At 39.6% G+C, this 21371-nt stretch overlaps 1 protein-coding gene across 5 annotated transcripts in view; it reads right to left on the bottom strand.

The window, feature by feature from the left end:
- ACYP2 (acylphosphatase 2) overlaps positions 1 to 21371 on the bottom strand; it is a 180248-nt gene that overhangs the window by 132983 nt on the left and 25894 nt on the right. For 4 of the 5 annotated variants that reach the window (XM_044378097.3, XM_044378104.2, XM_057309359.1 and 1 more), the window contains exons 5-6: positions 5810 to 5826; positions 4337 to 4446 (exon numbers count right to left, since the gene is read on the bottom strand). In XM_044378097.3, the coding sequence (XP_044234032.2) occupies positions 4337 to 4446; positions 5810 to 5826 (127 nt within the window). Of the gene's footprint in view, positions 1 to 4336; positions 4447 to 5809; positions 5827 to 17872; positions 18202 to 21371 lie in introns of those variants that run through there. The other variant, XM_026486003.4, reaches the window with a different exon arrangement.

Raw genomic sequence — 21371 nt, 5'->3', positions numbered from 1 at the left:
CTGCTGAGTGGGGAGCCCAATGCAGGACCAGATCCCAGGACTCTGAGATCATGACCCAAGCTGAAACCAAGAGTCGGACGCTTACCCGACTGCACCACCCAAGCGCCCTAAGATTTATTTTTTAAGTAATATCTACACCCAGTGTGTGACTCAAACTCATAACCCCCAGATTGAGCATCTCATGGTCTACCCACTGAGCCTGCCAGGCACCCCTAAAGTTTATTTTAAAAAGCATTATTTGTAAGGCAATCGGGGAAGTTTAAAAAAAAAAAAAACAGATATAATTCCTTGGGGCGCCTGGATGGCTCAGTTGGTTAAGCATCTGACTCTTGATTTCGGCTCAGATCATGAGATCAAGCCCTGCATCAAGCTCTGCACTCAGCCTGGAGTCTGTTTAAGAGTCTCTCTCCCTCTGCCCCTCCCCCCATGGCAAGTGCACGCTCTCTCTCTCTTCCTCTCTATCTCTCTAAAATAAATAAATAAATCTTTAAATACATAAATAATAAAAATAAAAACCAGATATAATTCCAATTAAACGGATGAGTATCTTAAAATTTAGAGAGAATATAAATGCCCAAGGAAGCAAATAAATGAATGAAAAAAATAGTGAAGGGAAATATCCTATAAAGACACTGTAATTAAATCAATATAAATAGGTCTAGTAGGGGACCAGAAGAGAGAACCAAGGAATAAAATCCAGTTTAGATGCTATTTCAATATGTGATCAAATGTATTTCAATTGGTGGCGAAAGACTGATTACTTAGTAATAGTGCTGGCACAACAGGCTATCCATCTGGTAGAAAATAGTCCCCAATCCCATATCATAAATAAAAAACAAATTCCGGATGGAATAAATGCTTAATATAATAAATAAAGCATCGAAAAGTTAGAACAACACTTACAATCTGTTTCTTAACCAGAAAGAAAAGATCACCACATTTGAGTTTATAAAAATTAAAACAATCTATGTTGCAAACGCAATAATAAACAAACAAAACTATTGAATAAGCAAAGGATAGATTTGGGGAAATACTTGCAAAAGAGATAACACATAATGAGTTAGTAATCATTACCAATATAAAAAGAGCTCTTAAAAATTGGCAAGAGACAAGCAGTCCCATAGAAAAATGGGGAAAGGATGTGAAAGGGAGTTAGTTCATGAGAACAAATCCACACAGCCACGAGCATGAAGATGCTCAAAATAACCAGTAATTAGAGAAATGCAAATTATAGGGAAAAAATAATACATCACTCTACACCCAATCAGATGGAAGAAAAATTGAGAGCAATAATACCAACTGCCCACAGGATGAAGAGAAAAAAAATGTAAATTGTTTACAGCTGTTTTGAAAGGGAGTCTGACAAATACTTTTTAAATTAATAGTACACAGACATGTCAACCAACCAACCACACTTCTGGGAACCTATCTCCCAAAAATAAAATCACCACTAAAATATTTATTCTGGCATTGCTCTTACTGGAAAAAAAAAAAAGAGAGAGAGAGAAACAAAATGAGTTCTCAGCAATAAGATAATGAATAATGGTGCAGTAATCCTGTGGAATATTAAGCAGCTATTAAAAAAAATGATTAAGCTCTACCATGGATGACTTGGATGGGTTTTCCTGGATGTATTCTTGTTTTATTTTGTTTTCTAATTCCAGTATAATTAATATACAGTGTTCTATTAGTTTCAGGTGTACAATATAGTGATTCAGCAATTCTATACATTACCTAGTGCCTGTCATGGTAAGTGTACCCTTAGTCCCCTTCACCTACCTCCCCTCTGGTAACCATCTGTTTGCTCTCTATAGTTAAGAGTCTGCTTTCTGGTTTGTCTGTTTTTAGTTTGTTCATTTGTTTTGTTTCTTAAATTTGACACATGAGTGAAATCATATGTTTGTCTTTCTCTGACTAATTTCACTTAGCATTATACTCTCTTGGTCCATCCATGTTGTTGCAAATGGCAAGATTTCATTCTTCTTTATGGCTGAGTAATATTCTATTGTATATATATAACATCCTCTTTATTCATTCATCTATGGATGGACACGTGGGCTGCTTCCATAATGTGGCTATTGTAAATAATGTTGGTATAAACTTAGGGCTGTATATATCTTTTTGAATTTGTGTTTTCATTTTCTTTGGGTAAATGTCCAGTAGTGAAATTACTGGATCATATGGTAGTTCTAATTTTAGTTTTTATGAACCTCCGTACTGTCGACAGTGGCTGCACCAGTTTGCACAAGGGTTCTTTTTTTCTCCACATACTCGCCCAGTTGCTGTTTCTTGTGTTTTTTATTTCCGCCATTCTGACAGGTGGGAGGTGGTATCTCAGTGTGGTTTTGATCTGCATTTCCCTGATGATAAGTGATGTTGAGCATCTTTTCATGTGTCTGTTGTCCATCTGGAAGTCTTCTTTGGAGAAATGTCTATTCATGTCTTCTGCTCATTTTCTAATTGGGTTATTTGTTTCCTGGATATATTTTTGAATCATAAAAGTGAGATGCAGAGACGTGTGTAACCATGATCCCATTTTTAAAAAGTAAATACCAATCACAACCCAAAACTGTATGTGCACCCAAGTGTGTGTGTGTGCATGTGTGTGTGTGCGTGTGCGCATGTGGGAAGGTGAGTATGGAAACAACCATGGGAGGAAGACGACCCAGTTGCTAACATATATTACCAGTAGTACTGGGAAGGAAGGGGGGTGCAGGGGTTAAAAAGAAAAAATGGGCAGAATGTATATGATATGATTACATTTATGTGAAGGATATTAATCAAAAACCTGCTACAACATGGATTAGGATACAACATGATGGGCATAAGCATCTATCCTCTCATGTAGTCCCCATTCCCATACTTCATGGTCATTTGGCACTTCATCATCCACTGAACTACTTAGCTCTGTACAATACAAGTCTCATAATCTTTTCTGCATTTTGTGGTAATCCTACTGAAAATTATTGTTTTTCATTAAACGTTACCGTACATTTTATGGAATTGAACTTTTAGACCCCACTTTCCAAGTTGGGTATAGTTTTATACACAAAGTATGTACTTATACATAAAGAAATTAGAAAAAATAAGGCATTAGTGGTTATATATTTACTGATTGATGAATGTCTATAAAAGAAAAAACTAGTTACTGAAAAATATGCGTAATGTAGTCTATTTTGGTAAAAACAAGCCAAACCCTAACTATAAATGCTTATGTACTTTTAAGTGAAAGAGAAAGCTTCGGAAAATCTTCACAAGGCCACAGGCCCGGGTTCCATCAGGGGGAGAGAAGCAGAGGGGAAGGGGCAGATTACTAGCTTTGCTTTTTAACCTCTCAGCATCTTATTACTTCACTTATTAGAATAAGCAAAAAAGTATTACTTTTGAAATCTGAGAACATTAAAGAGTGAAAACAAAGATACACTGCAAACAATAAAATAAACTGGATATGACTTAGCACTTACGTCATAAGATCTGTTGTGAAGATTATATGAGATAAACTATGTGAAGTGTGTAGCATATTGCCCAATGCTGTAAATACTCAGTAAATGTTAGCTATTTTTTTAATTAAAAAAAATACTACGGAGAACAGTGGAATTTATGAAACTGAAAAGATAAGGCTTTTGAATACAACAGGGCACTTTTTTCCTTCCTACTGAATCTGGTCTCCTTTGGAATGCAAGAACTCATTATGGTAACCATACAACTCATGAAACACACTTTTATCTACAGTAAAAATAAAATTACAATTAGATAAATAAGATACTTAATAAAAAGATGAGGGCAGCCTTTTCGTCTTGAAGTCTACTTTAAGAACTTCAAGAACCAGGATTTCGGCTCAGGTCATAATCTCAGGGTTGTGAGATTGAGCCCCATGTTGGACTCCGCACTGGGTGTGGAGCCTGCTTGAGACTCTCTCTCTCCCTGTCCCTCTGCTCCTTCCCTGTCCCCCCACTCGCACATGCTCACACATTCTCTCTCAAAAAAAAACTTCAAGAACCATCCAAAGGCACTATGCTTCTTCACAACCACTTTGGATGAGACATATGTGGGATCAAGATGTTTCCCTCATGGTAGAAGAGACAAAACACAATTCAAATAGATTGGAGAGTGACACCATTGCTCTTTTGGAGGACCTGCCCAAGTGGGAAATCCATTCCTAAATGTACAAATTCCATTCCCAACTCTGAGGATTTCCTTGCTGGTATGCCTAAAAGTATGTTTAGTTATAATCTACAAACTGAATTTTTGTCCATCAAAACTATTCTTATTGTCCAATGAAACATTAAACTAAGTTCATTAATCACACGAGTGCATTATGAGTCTTGCTACTTACATGGAATCAACTTTCTCTTCGGGGCCTTGCAGTTGGCCTGTCACAGTGCCCTTGCTGGTATTCTTCACCCAGCCAACCACTCCTTGTTTCTTAGCCTCATCTTCTGTGTACTGGTTTTAGGAGAAAATAAGTGAAACAAAGTCCAGCATCAAAAAATATACGTGATAATAATTTTTTTTCCTACAGTCCATGACAAAAATTATGTAGCTGACCTATAATCATATCTCTGTTTACAAGAACCGTCACTTAAATGGTATTTTATTAAATTCCACTTTCAGTAAGACAAGCAAGTTTATGAGAAAATAAACTGATAGTGGGAATTACTTCAGAAAACAGTTTCCATGATGTGGTTTGGGATCCATAAGATTCAGTTGCATTGCCCCTATACCTGCTACCATTGAATTACATTGTCTGGGTTCCAAACGATGATCACTCCAAATTTTCAATCACTGAGGGAAAATATCGAATTATGATCAATACACAGTATCCAATTAAAAGATTGTGATGTCTTCCATTGGCTACGGACTTGCCACACAAATGTTACAATTGTCTATAGGTAAGCTTATTTCTCCTATTATCCTTTACAGTTTTTTAGAAATTCCTCTTCCCGGTTCTAAATTCAGTTATGCTGACAAATGAAAACCTAGCAACATTTTGATTTTGAACTATTTTAACTGCATCATACTAAATTCTTGTGGATCCTGTCTACTGGAACTTTTTAAAACATGGTCTTCTGTTTGGAGGTCAGAGTGACCAAGAATCTATAGACTTTATATCCTCAACTAAACAGAGATGGTTACAGCTAGGATTTACGTAGGAGCTGGTTCTGAAAATAAAAATGAAAAAGGAGACAATCTGAACTGTGGGGCAGGGGACTATTTCAAAACGAGGAGACCTCCCTGGTTGGGAACACGCTAGAACCCTCGGAGGTTAGGAACAGAGAGCTAATCTAGTGACTGCTAGTTCAGACAGGAGGTGAAAACACATGCACATTTTACTTTTAGGAAAGGAGTATATTAACAAAAAAAAATTTTTTTAAGCAATAAGGAGTCTTAACTTGTCTTAACCCCTGAGAACCACTTCCTTATGCAACATGAGCATTTTTCATCATGCAATTCAAGATAGAGACATTTGCCTAGAGGGCTTCTTCCATCCAGAATAGGGGGCAGATCTCATACTTCATTTTCAGTATACCTAACCAAAATGCTTACTTTGACTATCCCAGTAGAGGTACTTTTGAAATTAATACAAAACATTAACTACAAACTAGGCAGGCTGTCATGTTTTCGACAGACGACTTTTAAAAGACAACTTTAATAAAAAATCTCAAGCAGTACTTTGGAAGAAACACAAATACTTCATTTACCATCAAGGACAGAAAATAAGCAGTAGACTAGCACCAAGTAGAAAACTGCTCTATCTTTGTAAATAGAAACAACAAGTAGGGGGGGAAAAAACAGAAAATTGACTTACCATTCTGAAGCAAACACCTGTATTAAAAAAAAGATAAAAAGAAATGTCAGTCTGTCTACCTTTTAAAAAATTATGTATTTCCTGACTCAACTTTCACCTACTTTATTAAATAGTAAGTAAATGAAATGAACAAAAACTTTTATATCTGAACATACTCAGGAAGTGCATTTTAAAATTATTTCCTTTAAAATAAAAACAGAAAAGGAAGACTTTTTGGAGGAAAATAGTAATATTCGGAAACCAAAGAATCACGAAAAGCCACACTGCACATTCATTCTATTTCAAAAGGGTAAATAAAACAACTTACCCATCCTCAGCTTTTAGAATTTCTTCTTTAAATGCAAGGACTAAATTCAAATTTGAATGCAATGAAACAGTTCTGCTTTTATTTTAATTCCATATTCTGGAAAAAGTAGAACTATGGGGACAGGAAACTGATCAGGTTTGCCAAGGGCTGGGGAAAGGAGAGCTACAAAGGGGTAAGAGGGAACTTTCTGCCCTGAAGTCACTGCCCTGCATCTCAACTGTGGTGGTCTTTAAGTGATTGTATGCATTTTTCAGAACTCATTAAACTATAAAATAAAAGGGGTGAATGTTACTGCATTTAAATTATACCTCAACTGAAAAAAAAATATTTTAAATACTTTGGGAAATCATTAAGTGATAGATCGAGCCAATATCCAAGAGGTCAAAAGACAGTGCCTACTTATTGCCTACAGCAATTGAGCCTGCTTAAGGAGATGCAGAAGAGATCGATGGCTTAGATAATGTTATGTATTTTGTAAGCAGACTTATAATAACAGGGGTATCATTTGTTTCCTGATGATAGTGTATTGTGGTATCAACTGAATGTGAAGAAAAGAGTGGTAAAGCGATGAAGACAGGATGTATCACAAATGGAATTTTTATAGGGCTATAAAAATATTTTAGAAGATACATATAAAATGAGGAGAAGTGATGAATAGCAAGTATTGATCTGGGGGGACTCAGAAAGGCAATTTTTTATATAGATGGAAGCGAAGACATTAGCTTGTAGACACGCAAGGACTTGGCAGAAAACTCAGAGAAACTTCAACTAAGGCAGACCATGTTAGAAGAGAGGGACAGAACAGAAGAGAAAATAAAACTGTGAAAAGCGTTTAGTCGTTTTATCCTAAGCATGAGGGGATCCCAAAAGACCGTGCCCAAGAAGCATTAAAGGTCTGGGGCAGGGCTGTGTTGTGCCCAATCCCCCCCCCCCCCCCCCCCCCGCCCTCGCCCAGGTCCTCCACAGCGAGCAGCCCCCTATGATGTCAGCGTTAGGAAAAGAAAGCGAGGCAACGGAAGTAAACAGAAATTGGAAACAGCTGGTCCGGCTCTTTCCTAGTCAAAGAATAGCCCAACGCTCGCTCGCTGGGCAGCACCACCAGAACCAGTTTTTCAGAAAATCCTATTCTCAGGCCCCTCCCCAGACCTCCGGAAACGGAAACCGTGCAGGCGGAGTCCAGGAATCTGGTTTTAGCACACTCTCCAGGTGATTCACACACCCACTAAAGTGGAGAACCTACCTTAATGGAAGGACTGGGAAAGGTTTGAAAAGGACTTTTTTTTAATATTTTATTTATTTATTTATTTATTTATTCAAAAGAGAGAGAGCATGAATGGGGGATGGGGCAGAGGGACAGAGAGAAGCAGACTCCCCACTAAGCAGGGAGCCCAACTCAGGGCTCAATCCCAGGACCCTGAGATCATGAGCTGAGCCGAAGGCAGATGCTTATAACAGATTGAGCCACCCAGGCGCCCCAGGATTTTTATTTCCGATCAAGAACTGCATCGTAAAGGGGAAAGTCTCGTAGGGTATCGCAGATCTGATGCGTTTCTGGTTGACGCTGTTCAAGTTCATGATGGTAATAAATCATGTGCTTGCAGAGCAATGTTCCTTCACCTGTTTTACAAGCCCCCAGCACTACAGGAAGGGAGCTACAGACAATGAAAAGGCAAACTCCCCTCCCCTGTGTCCTCCTTGGACCTGGTGTTGGAGCAGCCCAGGCAGCCCTTCACTTAGATTGCCACTTACTTAAATATTCAAAACCACATCACTGTACTCACTTTACAGACTATTTCTAGCCCCAAACTTCATTTAAAACTTACCAAAAAAAGGAAAAAAGCTGATTCTGTTTCAATGTTTCCAGAAAAATTGGTAATACTGTTTTTATGCACTAGTCCAAATTATCATCATTTCTCAATAGCCTCCTTAACTAGTCTCCCTGCTTCTAGCTCTGCCCTCCTACAGTCTATTCTCTATAAAACACCCAATGATTTTAAGTAATGTCATACCACTTTCTTCCCCAGCTAAAAACCCTCTACTGGCTCACCATTACACTCAAAATAAGAGGTATCCTACTTGCCACAGCCTCCGGACCCCTCCCATGAGTCTACCTCACATTTTAGGGCTCCCTCCTTGCTCACTTCTCAAATCTGCCTCTTTCGTGTTCCTCAATACGCCAAGCATAGTCCTGCCTCACAGCCTTTGCATGTCTAATTCCCTCTGCCTGAAATGCTCTTCCCCTGATCTTCTCACGACTAACTCTGTCTCATTCATGTCTCTGCACAAATGTCATCTCCTTAGAAGTATTAATGTAGGACAGTTGGAAGAAAGGCAGGCAGGGAAAAGGGGCCCCCTGGCCCTAAGAGGAAACCACCCTAAAAGGATTTTACACCACCCTGGAAGGAGCCCTCCACCCTTTCCCACATGATAGGTAGATGACAAAAACCTGATTGGGTGACAGGCTCGTGGAGGGTTAATCAGGTTAAAACAGCCTGCTGACAAGCCCATAAAAACCGCTAGACTTAGAAGCGCTGGTGGCCACCCTCTCCGGTCCCTTCCCTCTCGGGAGCTTTGCACTATCACTCAATAAACTTCGCTTTGCTGCCCACCACTCTTCCTCTGGTCTGCCTTCTCATTCTTCAAAGCAGCGTGACCAAGAATCACACGGGCACTAAAGGAAAAATCCTACAACAATATGTCCCCTGACCAACTCATCTAAAACAGCAATGCACCCCATGTTTCCTGTATATGCATAGTACTGATTACCATATGACATTACAAGACATTTATTTGTTTACTTTTTTAAAATTTCCTGTCTTCACTCTAAGTTCTGTTAGGGCACGCCTTTTTCTGTCTTGTTCACCACTGTGTTCCCGGCACCTAGATCAGAGCTTGGCACATAGCTGTTGAATAAATGAATGAAAGATAAACCAGCTGATAAATATTTAAGTTAAATACTTGACTCTCCTGTAATAATTCCTTATTAATATTGCAAATATACATACAGGCAAATTGATTAGACCAATTCAAGTCTAATTCAAAGTGATGATAATAAATTTACTGCATTCCAGAGCTGGAAAGAATCTCAAGAATTCTGTGTTGATTCTAGCAGAACTTTACCTAAATGATAATACATAGTGTTGTGAAAATCAGTAATGGGAAATTTCACTCAAACGGAGTCGGGAGGTTTCAGCAGGGGGAGCTCTCACGCCCTACCACTAATAGTCCATTGCAGACCCAATAGGAAGTGCGAGACTTGACCTTACACAGGCCTTGACTTGCACGTGGATACTACTCTACTACTCCACTACTCCAGCCTAGGGAAGAAACACTTTCCTCATCCCCTGGCCCCTCATCTGGGCAACAGTTCAGCCAATGAGAAGCCACCACACTTGGAATTCCCAGTTTACCCCACTGGACTTTTAGTTCATAACAGCCTTCCCAGCACACCCCCTTTCCCCTTAAAAAGGCATGTCTCTCCTTTGTTGCCCAGACTCACCTACGGTTGTGCTCTAACTTGTTTGTCCTGACTCACAATTCTCTTTTATTCCCAAATAAACCCTTTTTGCTGGTAAAATAACTGGCAGTTTTACTTTTAAAGTTAACATTATGGGTATACGTACATATTTAGTTTATAACATGAAGGACAGCAAGAAGCCACAAGATAATGCCTAAGCTGACAAAACAAGAAATAGTAATATCAGCATGTTGTTTATAAATAAAGACATAACAACCACAAGAATGGAAAAAAGAAAAGGTTAAACTGGTCCTTTTACAGACCTTACAGGTTTTGAGATGAGAGCCAGGAGCAGGATCTGGTGGCTGTATTTGTAACTATGAGTGATAAGGCCACACTCATATTTATTGAACAAATCCTAAAACAGTAGAACTCAAGGACTGCCATTTAAGTTTAAAAGACATAATTTTAGGCTAAGTGCATACTGCTTGACAAACCGGGTAGAAAATGGAAGTGTCACTGGGTATTTACCCCAAAGATACAGACGTAGTGAAGAGAAGGGCCATATGCACCCCAATGTTCATAGCAGCAATGTCCACAATAGCTAAATCGTGGAAGGAGCCGAGATGCCCTTCAACAGATGACTGGATTAAGAAGTTGTGGTCCATATATACAATGGAATATTACTCAGCTATCAGAAAGAACGAGTTCTCAACATTTGCTACAACATGGACAGCACTGGAGGAGATAATGCTAAGTGAAATAAGTCAAGCAGAGAAAGACAACTATCATATGATTTCTCTCATCTATGGAACATAAGAACTAGGATGATCGGTAGGGGAAGAAAGGGATAAAGAAAGGGGGGTAATCAGAAGGGGGAATGAAACATGAGAGACTATGGACTATGAGAAACAAACTGAGGACTTCAGAGGGGAGGGGGGTGGGGGAATGGGATAGACCGGTGATGGGTAGTAAGGAGGGCACGTATTGCATGGTGCACTGGGTGTTATACGCAACTAATGAATCATCGAGCCTTACATCGGAAACCGGGGATGTACTGTATGGTGACTAACATAATATAATAAAAAATCATTAAAAAAAAAAAAAAAAAAGAAAATGGAAGTGTCGCCCATTACTCTAGGCAGTGACAGATGGACATACATGAAATAAATCATGTATGAAAGATTCAGTATGAACTTAACAGAAACTTAGCTTGTCTTGGTTATAGTTCTAAAGTTTTGAGGTTAAGACCATGGAGATCAAAGATTTCCTATAATATGTCCTTCTGTGTCACTACCTGGGAAAGAATACAGAATGCAATCATTACTCTGCTAAATTTACTTAATATATGAATATCTGTGGCAGACACTGCTAGCTGCGTACACAGAATCCATTTTCCCCTTCTACCTTTCTAAGAGACTGATTTTACTTGGGGCAGCAACATGCCTTTCTATATTTCCTGTCTACCTTGTAAGAGGAGTGGCCCATGAGATGCGAGCGGAGTCACTGGAGGAGGGCTTCAGGAAAGTGCGTTGGCAGGACTGACTCAGCCAGCAGTTTTGCCCTTATAGCCTTCCTCTTGACTGTAGGATGAATATCATGATGGAGCTATAGCAGCCTTCTTGAAACCATGAGGAAAAGGCCAAGGACATCACAGTGGCCTCGGCCCTGAACCCCCTGAGGAGAATGGGGAACTACTGCTAAAGGGAAATGTGAGAGATGGGTCCTTTTTGGGGTGGTGGGAATGTTCTGGAATTAGATAGTGGTGACGGGTGCAAAAACATTGTGACTATTGGAAAAATCATTGTATATGTAGTATGCTTTGAACACTTTCAAAGGGTGAGTTTAATATTATGTGAATTATATCTCAATTTTTAAAAATGTCACCCAAAAAAGGAAAGAAAAAAGAGAGCAGAAAACAGGACTGTGGTGTAGTCCTTCCTCCCTTTATCTGCCAAACAAAGGCAGTCATTCTCCCACTGTGGTCACCAGACAACCTCCCTGACTTTTCCTATCACCCCACACAAAAGCACTCTGGGGAACAGAACATCTTGAAGTTCCACAGCCAGAACTCAATGGTGGAGCTCTCTCTGGAGTTTACAACCTATTTCTAGAGGAGAAAGCTTCTTTGTCTCCATGGAAGTTCCTTCTCTGAGGAGGAATATCCATTAGTGTGACACTCCTGGTCGCTCTACCCTGTCCCTACTCCTCCTCAGGGACATGCAAGGACTTATCTAACTCGTGAGTTCAGAAGGAGAAACAAGCATAGCCCAGGTGCTTCCTCTTCTTCCTTCCCCTGGAGTGAGTTTCCCTTAGGGACTGTATCTTCGGTTCCGCTTGTTAGGGGAGCCCTGCCTGTGCCTGGGTGAGTGTGTTTCATTCTGCCCTAGAGATTGTCATGAAGTCCACTTACCTGAAGATTCACACCACATTCCCAGAACTCTGCCTCGCTCTTTATCTTCCTTGTCAAGAACTCACATAATGAAGAGGGGTGTTATTTATTAGGCCCCTTAACCACAACCCTTATTTTAAAGGCTTACGAGTAATGTGCATGGAGAGGCGTCAGGACCTCCAGCCCATTCACTTTGTGAAGCAGTGAACCATGTGAGAATTAACCATCCAAAGCTCCATAACCCACATGAAATTTTCTCAAAATCTTTCTGAGAGTCCTAATCCCCAGTTTGAAGCACCTGGTGCAACAGAGAGAGGTCCATATAGAAAGAAAAAGCAAACGTGGAGATAGATTCTCTGCAGTTTATTGGCCCTGGCTGGAACGGAGCACTCCTGGGAATGGGCCTGTGTTGGAAGAGATGCTTCTATGGGTTTCTATGGCCTCTCAGCCCCGCTTCCACCTCGCTGGTTAAAAAGAAGGGAAGCTGATATGACACATGCAGGTTTTTTACAGACACACCGCCCTGGAAACTGGGACAGAGACATCAGCCCCTTCAGTTATGAAAGACTCCAAACACAACACGCTGCTGAGTCGAGGCTCAATCGACCGCAACTGTGAAAAGATGTGTCAGTGAGAACCTCTGAGGTGAATATTTGCAAAGCAAATCATGCTTTAAATTCACAAAGAAACATTGGTATTTAAAGCAACCATGATGAATTTTAAACATCCACATCCTTTCACGTAAAATCAAATTTTTATATTGTAATGTGCCCCTTCATCCTGGGATCTGACTGCATGTGTCAATTTTGAATGCAGGAAGTCATCCAGTCACTACGTTACACAACAGCCCTTAATGATGTTAAACATCTTTTTTTAGAAAGGCCTTCTTTCAACCTTTCACCTTCCATCCAGGGTCTGTCCCCTGGAGCCACACACCATGGCATCTTTCAGATTGTTGAAACAGCCGTCACACTACTGTTTCTTCTTCAAGCCAACTATCCCCAAGCACTTCGATGTAATTGAAGACACTTTTGAAGTCCCCACCAGAAGCACAGCTGTAGGGGCTATAAAAACAAGCCATCAGCTTGACCTTGAAAATTCTATCCTTTTTGCCTAGTAAGAGGCACAGATATGTGTACACAAATAATTGTAGTTGAAAGCAGAATGGATCAACGAGAAGTAAAAACAAGAAGTAGAACAGGACTATTAATGAAATGCTATAGGGAACAAAGATAAGCAAGGGAATTAGCCTTAACCATATTTATGTTTCTTGACTTTAGGTACTAAAATTTTCAACCTCTCAAACACGGCTTTTCTTGTCTACATAAGGAAAAATGTGTACACCCAAATCATGTGCTGTCTGACAAAGCTATTCAATAACTCATCCCGGTTTTTATTTTAAGCAATTTCAAAGAAAATTATTTACATCTGTAGTCCAATAAGCTACTCCTATTCTGAATCTGAGTTAATATTGTCAAAAATCAACTGTTGAATTTCTAAAGCATAGATGAGCGAACAGGTGGCCACAATTCATTGCTATGACTGTCATTAGTGTTCACCCAAGAGCTGGTAAAGCATCAAGCCATCTATACACAGCTCAATCAATTTCCCTTTCAAATTTTCAGATACTACTCTAGATGTAACTGTAATTAAAGATTTACAGGAATATTTTAAGCCATGCCATGGTTATGAATGCTCCAAAAACACAGGTCAGTCCCCTGCTTCCCCATCCCTTCTCCCAAAGACCCCCGTGCAACAGAAATTGGTGGGGGAATACACAGAGCTTATGGAGAACGGGGAGATTAAAACGTAAAGGATGGAAAGGGAGGGGGGAAAGAGCAACTTAACAGTGGAGAAACCTGACGAACACTCTCTCAGCCAGGTGATCGAGGTTAACATCAACGGCGACAGTCACAGTGATAGTACCCTAGGTGTTAGGAGAATGGCACTTTGCCTATATGGTCTCCCTCACAATCACTCATAACCCCAGTCTTACTACGACAAAAATACCAGACAAATCCCAGACAAATACCTAACCTCAAAGTATTCTTCAAGACTGCCAAAATCACTGAGAACAAGGTGTGTCTACAAAACTGTCACAGCTTAAAGAAGCCTAAGGAGATAAGATGACTAAATGTAAAGTGATATCCTAGATGAATCCTGGAACAGAAAGAGAACTTTAGGTAAAAACTTTAAAAATCTGAATAAAATATAGACTTCAGTTAATAATAATGTATCAATATTGGCACACCATTTGGGACAAAATACCACACTAACGTAAGATGTTAATTAAAGAAACTGAATCTGGGGTATACAGGAACTCCCTACAGTATCTTCCAACTTTTCTATAAATTTGAAACTATTCTAAAACACACTTATTTTTTAAGAAGGTAGAGGAAGAGAAGCAGCAATGGAAAGCAACAGCCACCAAAGGCTCTATATGTGAACTTCCCAGAGGCATCTGAGAAGTGAATACACTATTGGTAATACTGTTTCTTTAACTGTGTTTTCCTGATTTTCAAACAACCAAGTTAAAAACTAATTCCTGGAATATAATCTGTTTGTAAAGACTGTGTGTATTTGAGAACAAGGCGGGTAATACTGGACCCCTAGGATGTTTTGACTGCCTTTTGTCACCAAGGATGTCTTAAATTCAAACGTTCTAAACAGAAATATAACAAACCTTCTTTTGGGTTGGAAGATATTTTCTATCATAAACTCCATCAAGCCAGTTAATTCATTGACCAATTTTCCATCAGGACAGGACAATTATATCACTTTTCATATCTTCCATATTCATTTTGATATCATTGAAACCATCTTCACTGGGAATATTTTCCATTTAAATATTTTACTGACAATTTTATTTATCAATCTGTTTTGTTCATAATAAATGTTCCCAATTACAGCTACTTCCATTTAAGTTTATTTTCATAGCAATTATTTCTAGCAAGCCAGCTTTCACTAAGATTTTATTATTCCATACTTTTAAAAGTTAAATTTACGATGTTCCCTCTAATTATTATCCATTTTATATTAGAATTAAATTTTATTTTTTATTATTGTCGATTACTTCTATATAATCATTATGACTCAGACAAAAGGCTAATGGTTTGTATTTATTTCTTAGGTAATCCATGAGAAAATAGTGAGTTTTGTGAGACAGAGATAGAGACTGATATACAGAAATAGTGGCAGTGTCAGCAAGCAACAGACAGAGATGCAGAGTTCTGACTGCTTATGGACCAGGTCAAACGTCCTTGGAACCAAAGTATCATAAAAATGTCCTCTGGATCATCCAGAATGGTCCAAATGGCTGAGTCCAAATGTCCTACATCAGTATATATATATGTTTGGTGAATTAGGAAGAAGGCAAAATAAAGATGAAAAAGTACTGAGAGGAGAATCAATAGATTATAATGATTAAGAGCACGGGCACTGGTATCAGACTGTTAGGGTTCAAATTCCAGCACCACCATTTAACTCACTGTGTAACCTGGGAAAGTTACTTCTCTATGCCTCAATTTCTCCACCTGTTAAATGAGGGAAATGTTGAGGTCACAGGGTTAAGGATTCAATGAGACAACACACGTAGAACATTGAGTACAGAGCTTGGCACATCCTAAGTTCTCAGCAAATGTCAGTGTATACGTGTACAAACATGTGATTGTGAATTTGTCTGACATACTATGGCTCGATAAATCAATAGTATGCACGTACTCTTCCATTTAACATACTGCAAACTATGGGAGTAAGCCCACTGTTTATGTGTAGTACATTTCTCTTTCTTATATTTGTAATGCTGCCCAAAATTGATCTTCACATACCTTATAACCACCATATGTACAAAAGTACAATTATATTGTTAAAATCAAGAGAAACACATTATGTATTAACAGAAAAGCACTACATAATGGAAAAGTGCAGGCTTTAGAATTTGAGAGATGCAAGATCAAATCTGACCTGTCAACTAAGGACTTGTCCAAGTTAGTGAACCTCTCCATACCTGTTTTCTCATTGTGAAAACAGGAATAAGATATGTATCTCACAAAATTGTGATGAGGATTAAGCAAACAATACTAAGATGCTCAGCATATGGAACATACCCCATAAATGTCATGTGCACACACACCTACACACACTCCTTAACTACTGCCATTTCTGTCCAAATGACCAAAGATTTTGTCAGGTGGTCTCTGCCACCATTTTCATATTTTATGTCCTGTGCTTCCAGTGACTTATTGTGGTAGTTTTCAATCCACAATACTAGACCTTTGGGTGTACCCAAAGACTTTCTATAGGGTACAAGCCATGGATAATTTTAAGAAAATCAATTTCCAGATCTTCAACATTCACATGTATTCTCTCTTGACACGGGCCTGTCTGAGAAAGCACCTGAGTTCTGAGGTGGTTCTTCTTTCCTACCTCCCTTTCCACAACCATCTTGGAAAGGAAGGCCCATCTATTTACAAAAAGCGTACTCTTGCCCATCTTTAATCTGACCCTGTACATCACCCCAAAGTGTAAAAACCTCTAGCATACCAAAACAGAGTACACATCCTTTAATCAAGGTTCCATAAACACCCCCAGCTTTCTCCTTAAGAAAAATTTCCGATAGAAATTTTCCTTTTAGGGGCTCCTGGGTGGCTCAGTCATTAAGCGTCTGCCTTCGGCTCAGGGCGTGATCCCAGAGTTCTGGGATCGAGCCCCACATCAGGCTCCTCTGCTGGGAGCCTGCTTCTTCCTCTCCCACTACCCCTGCCTGTGTTCCCTCTCTCACTGGCTGGCTCTCTGTCAAATAAATAAATAAAATCTTAAAAAAAAAAAAGAAAGAAAGAAAGAAAGAAAGAAAGAAAGAAAGAAAGAAAGAAAGAAGAAATCTTCCTTTCAAACTGAATAATGTTCATCATGTCTTTAAATGTATTTTTATTATCTTCATTATTGTGTTCCAATAATAATCACAATAGTCACTCAAGCCTGAAGAAAAAAAAACTAATAGAGCTTTATGGTCAAAGGAAATTAAGAAAATACATCTAAATGTATATGTGTATATATACACACATACATACTATACATACATACAGCAAAAAAAGCTTGATAGGGTGATCAATAAGAAACTCTCAAACATAACAATGGGATAAAATTCTGTGGGGGAAGTAGAACGGAAATCAAACTCAAAGAGGAAAGGTATGATGTAAAATTTCCCAACGTTAAAAAGCTTTAATTTAAATGAATAACGGTAAATAGTAAATCACTACCATATTTATATTCCACTGAATAAATTTCAGAGTGATTTAACATTTTAATTTAGAAATAACAATAATAAAAATAAGTCAGACATTGCATCCTTTGCAACTATCTAAACTTCGGATGAAACAAAAATTAGATAACTGAATTCTTTTAAGAGCTACATTGAGGGGTAGGGGGAGAAGTGTAATCTCTGGCAGAGCGAACCATCAAACATCATCCAGGTGTCCTTTCCGAAACTCAAGTCAGCCCAGTCATTTTAGTGGCATGAAACGGGGACCACTAGTCCAAACGCCCTCTCTTCCTTTCCCACCCAACCTCGCTCTTTCCCTCTCTGCCCGCCGTCCCCCCCCCCCCCCGCACCCCTTCACTCCGCGGGCTTGGAACGACCAGCGCTCGGCTTTCTCCCTTCCCTTGCCCCCCAACCCCACCCCGACTTTCTCCGCTCTCCCTCCTCCGCCCACCCCAGCTCTCCGGCGCAGGCGCGCTTCGCTTCCTCTCCCACCCGCGGCTGCTGTGTCATGGCAGAGCGGAAGTCCCGGCCACAGCGACTTTGGGGGGGGGGGGGGGTCGTTAAGATGGGTGGCACTTCTGGTAGCTTTCTCCCCTTCCTCCCCTAGCGCCACTTTGATCTCCCACTGTAGGGGGGCGGTCCCCTACCCTGCACTCTCCCGAACACTTCGTAGTCCACGGATTTGAGTCGCTTGGCGGTAGACATGGCGGCGGCAAGTCCTCTGCCGAGGAGCCGGAGCGGGGTTCGGGACGCGGCGACTGCAGCGGCCGGGAGAGGGAGGGGGCACATGGGACCTCTCGGCGTACCCCGCGCCTGTCACCGGCCCGGGACGCGAGCGCGCCGGGGTCACGCGTCGGAAGGCGGCAAATGAACGGCGGGTGCTGGGAACGGGGGCAGCTGAGGACACGAGACGGAAAGAGCGCTCGGCCTCTGGCGCCGAGGCCTCCCTCCTTGCCCTCCCCTCCCTTGCGGAACCAGACTGGCTTCCCCGGGAGGGATGCGCCGGTTCTGCGCTCCCTGCGATTCAGTTAATCTCGGGGCTCATTTCTCAGTGTTGGTAAATAAAAGCCGAATTCCGTGCTCAGATGTCAATAGTTTGCTAACCAAACGTGATTGCTTTTGAAATGAAAGATCTGCTAGCTTGGTGGTTGAAGGTACTTGGTTAGTGACTTAATTTTTATGAAATGTTTAGGCGACTGCCAAGTCTATTTGGCGATTTTGAGCCAATTCTTATTGTCTGCATCCTCTTCACCTCTTCTATTGAGTCAGAAAGGTTTGGGGTCTGAATCCATACTCTACGTGGATTGTGATATTTTCTGGGACGAAACTAAAAATCTATCCTGTTCTATGGTACTGGGAACGGAGAGGAAAGTAATCTTGTCTGCTATTCACTCACATAGCTTTTTTATGGTCTTCATTATTCTTTAGCAACATCCCAGTTACTTACAAGGTTAAGGCACTTTGTACTTAGAGAATTTCACCTCATAGTGATCTATTATGAAGTCTTAATTTAAAGCAACCCACCACTCCAAAGAATGTGGATACAGCTCTTGATAATCTGCTGCCTTCTAGAGAATTCCAAATCTTTTTACTTCTGAGAATTTGCATTTCTCAACATATTTGTTGGCTTCAGTACCTTTACATATTTCTCTGCATCTGGCCACAGAGTTAAAATAATCCTCTGCAATCTGATCCAATATTATGTGCCAATTTTATTAGGGAACACCAAAAATCATCTAAAACTTGTTTAGAATTTGGTTGAAACGTTTTAAAGTAAAATATATTGTGGAAGTGCTAATCCAGGTAATTTTATGTAATGAAGATCCTGGTTTATTGCAGAGACCTCAGAACTTAGGTCTTCCTCTCATCTCCCTTCCAGTTTATTCCATGCAGATTCTAGAATCAACATAGATCTTATATCATTCTTTTCAATGACATCTCTTCAGAGTCTCTGCATTGCATTCTGAATAAAACTGAAGGCCTTCAGCCTCCGCTAACCTCTTATTACCTGCTTATCCCCATCCATAGGTTATTCTATAGTTTATAAGTAACCTATAGTCGAGGCACTTTGGATTTTTCAGCTCTCTGAACATACCCTGACCTTTAAAAAAAAAGAAGAAGAAAAGAAAACTCCGTTCTTGGATCTACTTTATCTAGAATACTTCCTCCTGCTCCCAGATCTTTCTCTATCCTGTTTAGTTGTCCGTGCAAGTACTTAGCAGATTTCATCCTAATTATTTAGTGTCTTTCCTGCTAGTACTCTGCCTTCCAAGAAGTAAAATTCAAACTGGGTTGAGATCCTGTCACTATCATTAATCCTGTCACTGATAAGTTTGACATTTTCTTAAGTCTTTGACTTTTCTCCACATTTACCCAAGAGTAACCCTGCCAGTTATTATGTAGCTTTATTGTAATTTTAGAAATGCTATAGCAACAATTGACATTTGCTTAGTTAAAAAATTTTGTGTCTGCCAACTACAGAACATTAGTAAACAGGCATTTTTATGTACTGTTTCAGCATGGATTGCCAATAATATGTGATTCTAAGACTTTAAAAATTTTAAGCAAATGTGGCTAATATTTAAGCTAATTTTAAATAATAGAAACATCTATGCATAGGGAAATTTTTTTAAAATAGGACAAAATCATCTATGACCCTAACAACCTTTATCATTTGTGTACTCTCTTGTACATAAGTTTTAAGTAGTTAAAATCATAGTACAAATTCAACCTTCTTTCTTTTTCCATATAATAGCCTTTCCAATAAATACTTTATTAGTTTCATGATATTCTGTTAAGTGGGTGTAACCATAAATTTACCTACTAAGTGCCTGTTGTTACACACCCAGGTTGTTTCTAATTTTTCATTACTGTAAAAAATATTATGAAAAAGATATTCATGCATACAGCTTCCTTCCCGTATTTTTTAATTATTTGGGATAGAAGTTAGAATACCCAAACTATAAATGTGTACTGTTCTTGGTACATATTGCCAAGTGGTTTTTCAAAGGGCTGCACCAATTTCAATATACCACTACCAGCACTGTATGAATGTATGACTATTTGGCTTCTGAGGCAAGCAGATGTAAGCAGGTGCTTCACATGCAATACATGATTCAATTAGAAGGAAAGTTTTCATTTTGTAACCTGAGCAATAGCCTTGAAACAAGTAGGCTTTGTGTTACTACTGGTTGAAATAAAAACTTAGCAAAATCATTCCATTTCTTGAACCGTTCCAGACAATTTGTGTGTGATGTAGGATCGTGTTTAAGGTAATATATAGAAAAGGAAAATCCTGCCTGTATAATATGAGTATAAAAAATGACCAGGCCCCAGAACCTATGAACTAAGGACAGACAATATGTCTCTGTACCCAAATGACATTTGAACTGAGGAGGTTCCACCTATACATCTCTAATTCATCACCTCGAAGGGTCAGTTGAGAGTGATTTCTCAGAAATTTGGTACTAAGGTATAGTTAATTTCAGGGGCAACCAAGATTACTTTATCCATCAACATATTTCTACCCCTGAAATAGTTTTATAATAATTATGTTAAAAGAGCAGGAGTCAACAGAATACAAACCGTTAACTTCCACAATTGAAGAGGCCCGACAAACCAACTCCATGATTCCCTCATGGACGGAATACTTTATAGACGAAGAAATGGTTAGATAATTAGTACTAAACTGGATTCAAGATCGTTAGAGGCCAGACTATTAGTCAGATGAGAAAGTAGCTAGTTTCCCAAAAAAGGGTTTAATCTCCTTACAAATTATCAGAAAATTGCTTAAGCATTTTATCAGGAAAGCATATTTCTTCTTAGAAGGAAATTCTGTCCCAGGTTTGGACCAATTTTTCTTTATCACAGTCCAATTTGATATTCAAAACTCAGAAATACATTTATCATCAAAGTCACTTCCCTCAGGGCACCTGGGTGGCTCAGTCAGTTCAGTGTCCGCCTTAGGCTCAGGTCATGATCCCAGAGTCCTGGGATCGAGCCCTACATTGGGCTCCCTGCTCAGCCGGGAGCCTGCTTCTCCCTCTCCCTCTGCATGTCTCTCCCCCTGCTTGTGCGTGCTCTCTCTTTATCTCTCTCTCTCTCTCTCTGTCAAATAAAGAAATAAGATCTTTTAAAAAAAAGAAA

Source organism: Ursus arctos, unplaced genomic scaffold (assembly GCF_023065955.2).
Source record: "Ursus arctos isolate Adak ecotype North America unplaced genomic scaffold, UrsArc2.0 scaffold_8, whole genome shotgun sequence".
In the NCBI taxonomy this organism is placed as follows: domain Eukaryota; kingdom Metazoa; phylum Chordata; class Mammalia; order Carnivora; family Ursidae; genus Ursus; species Ursus arctos.
The sequence above is the reverse complement of the archived record's forward strand: the minus strand, read 5'-3'. Positions and strand labels throughout refer to the sequence as shown.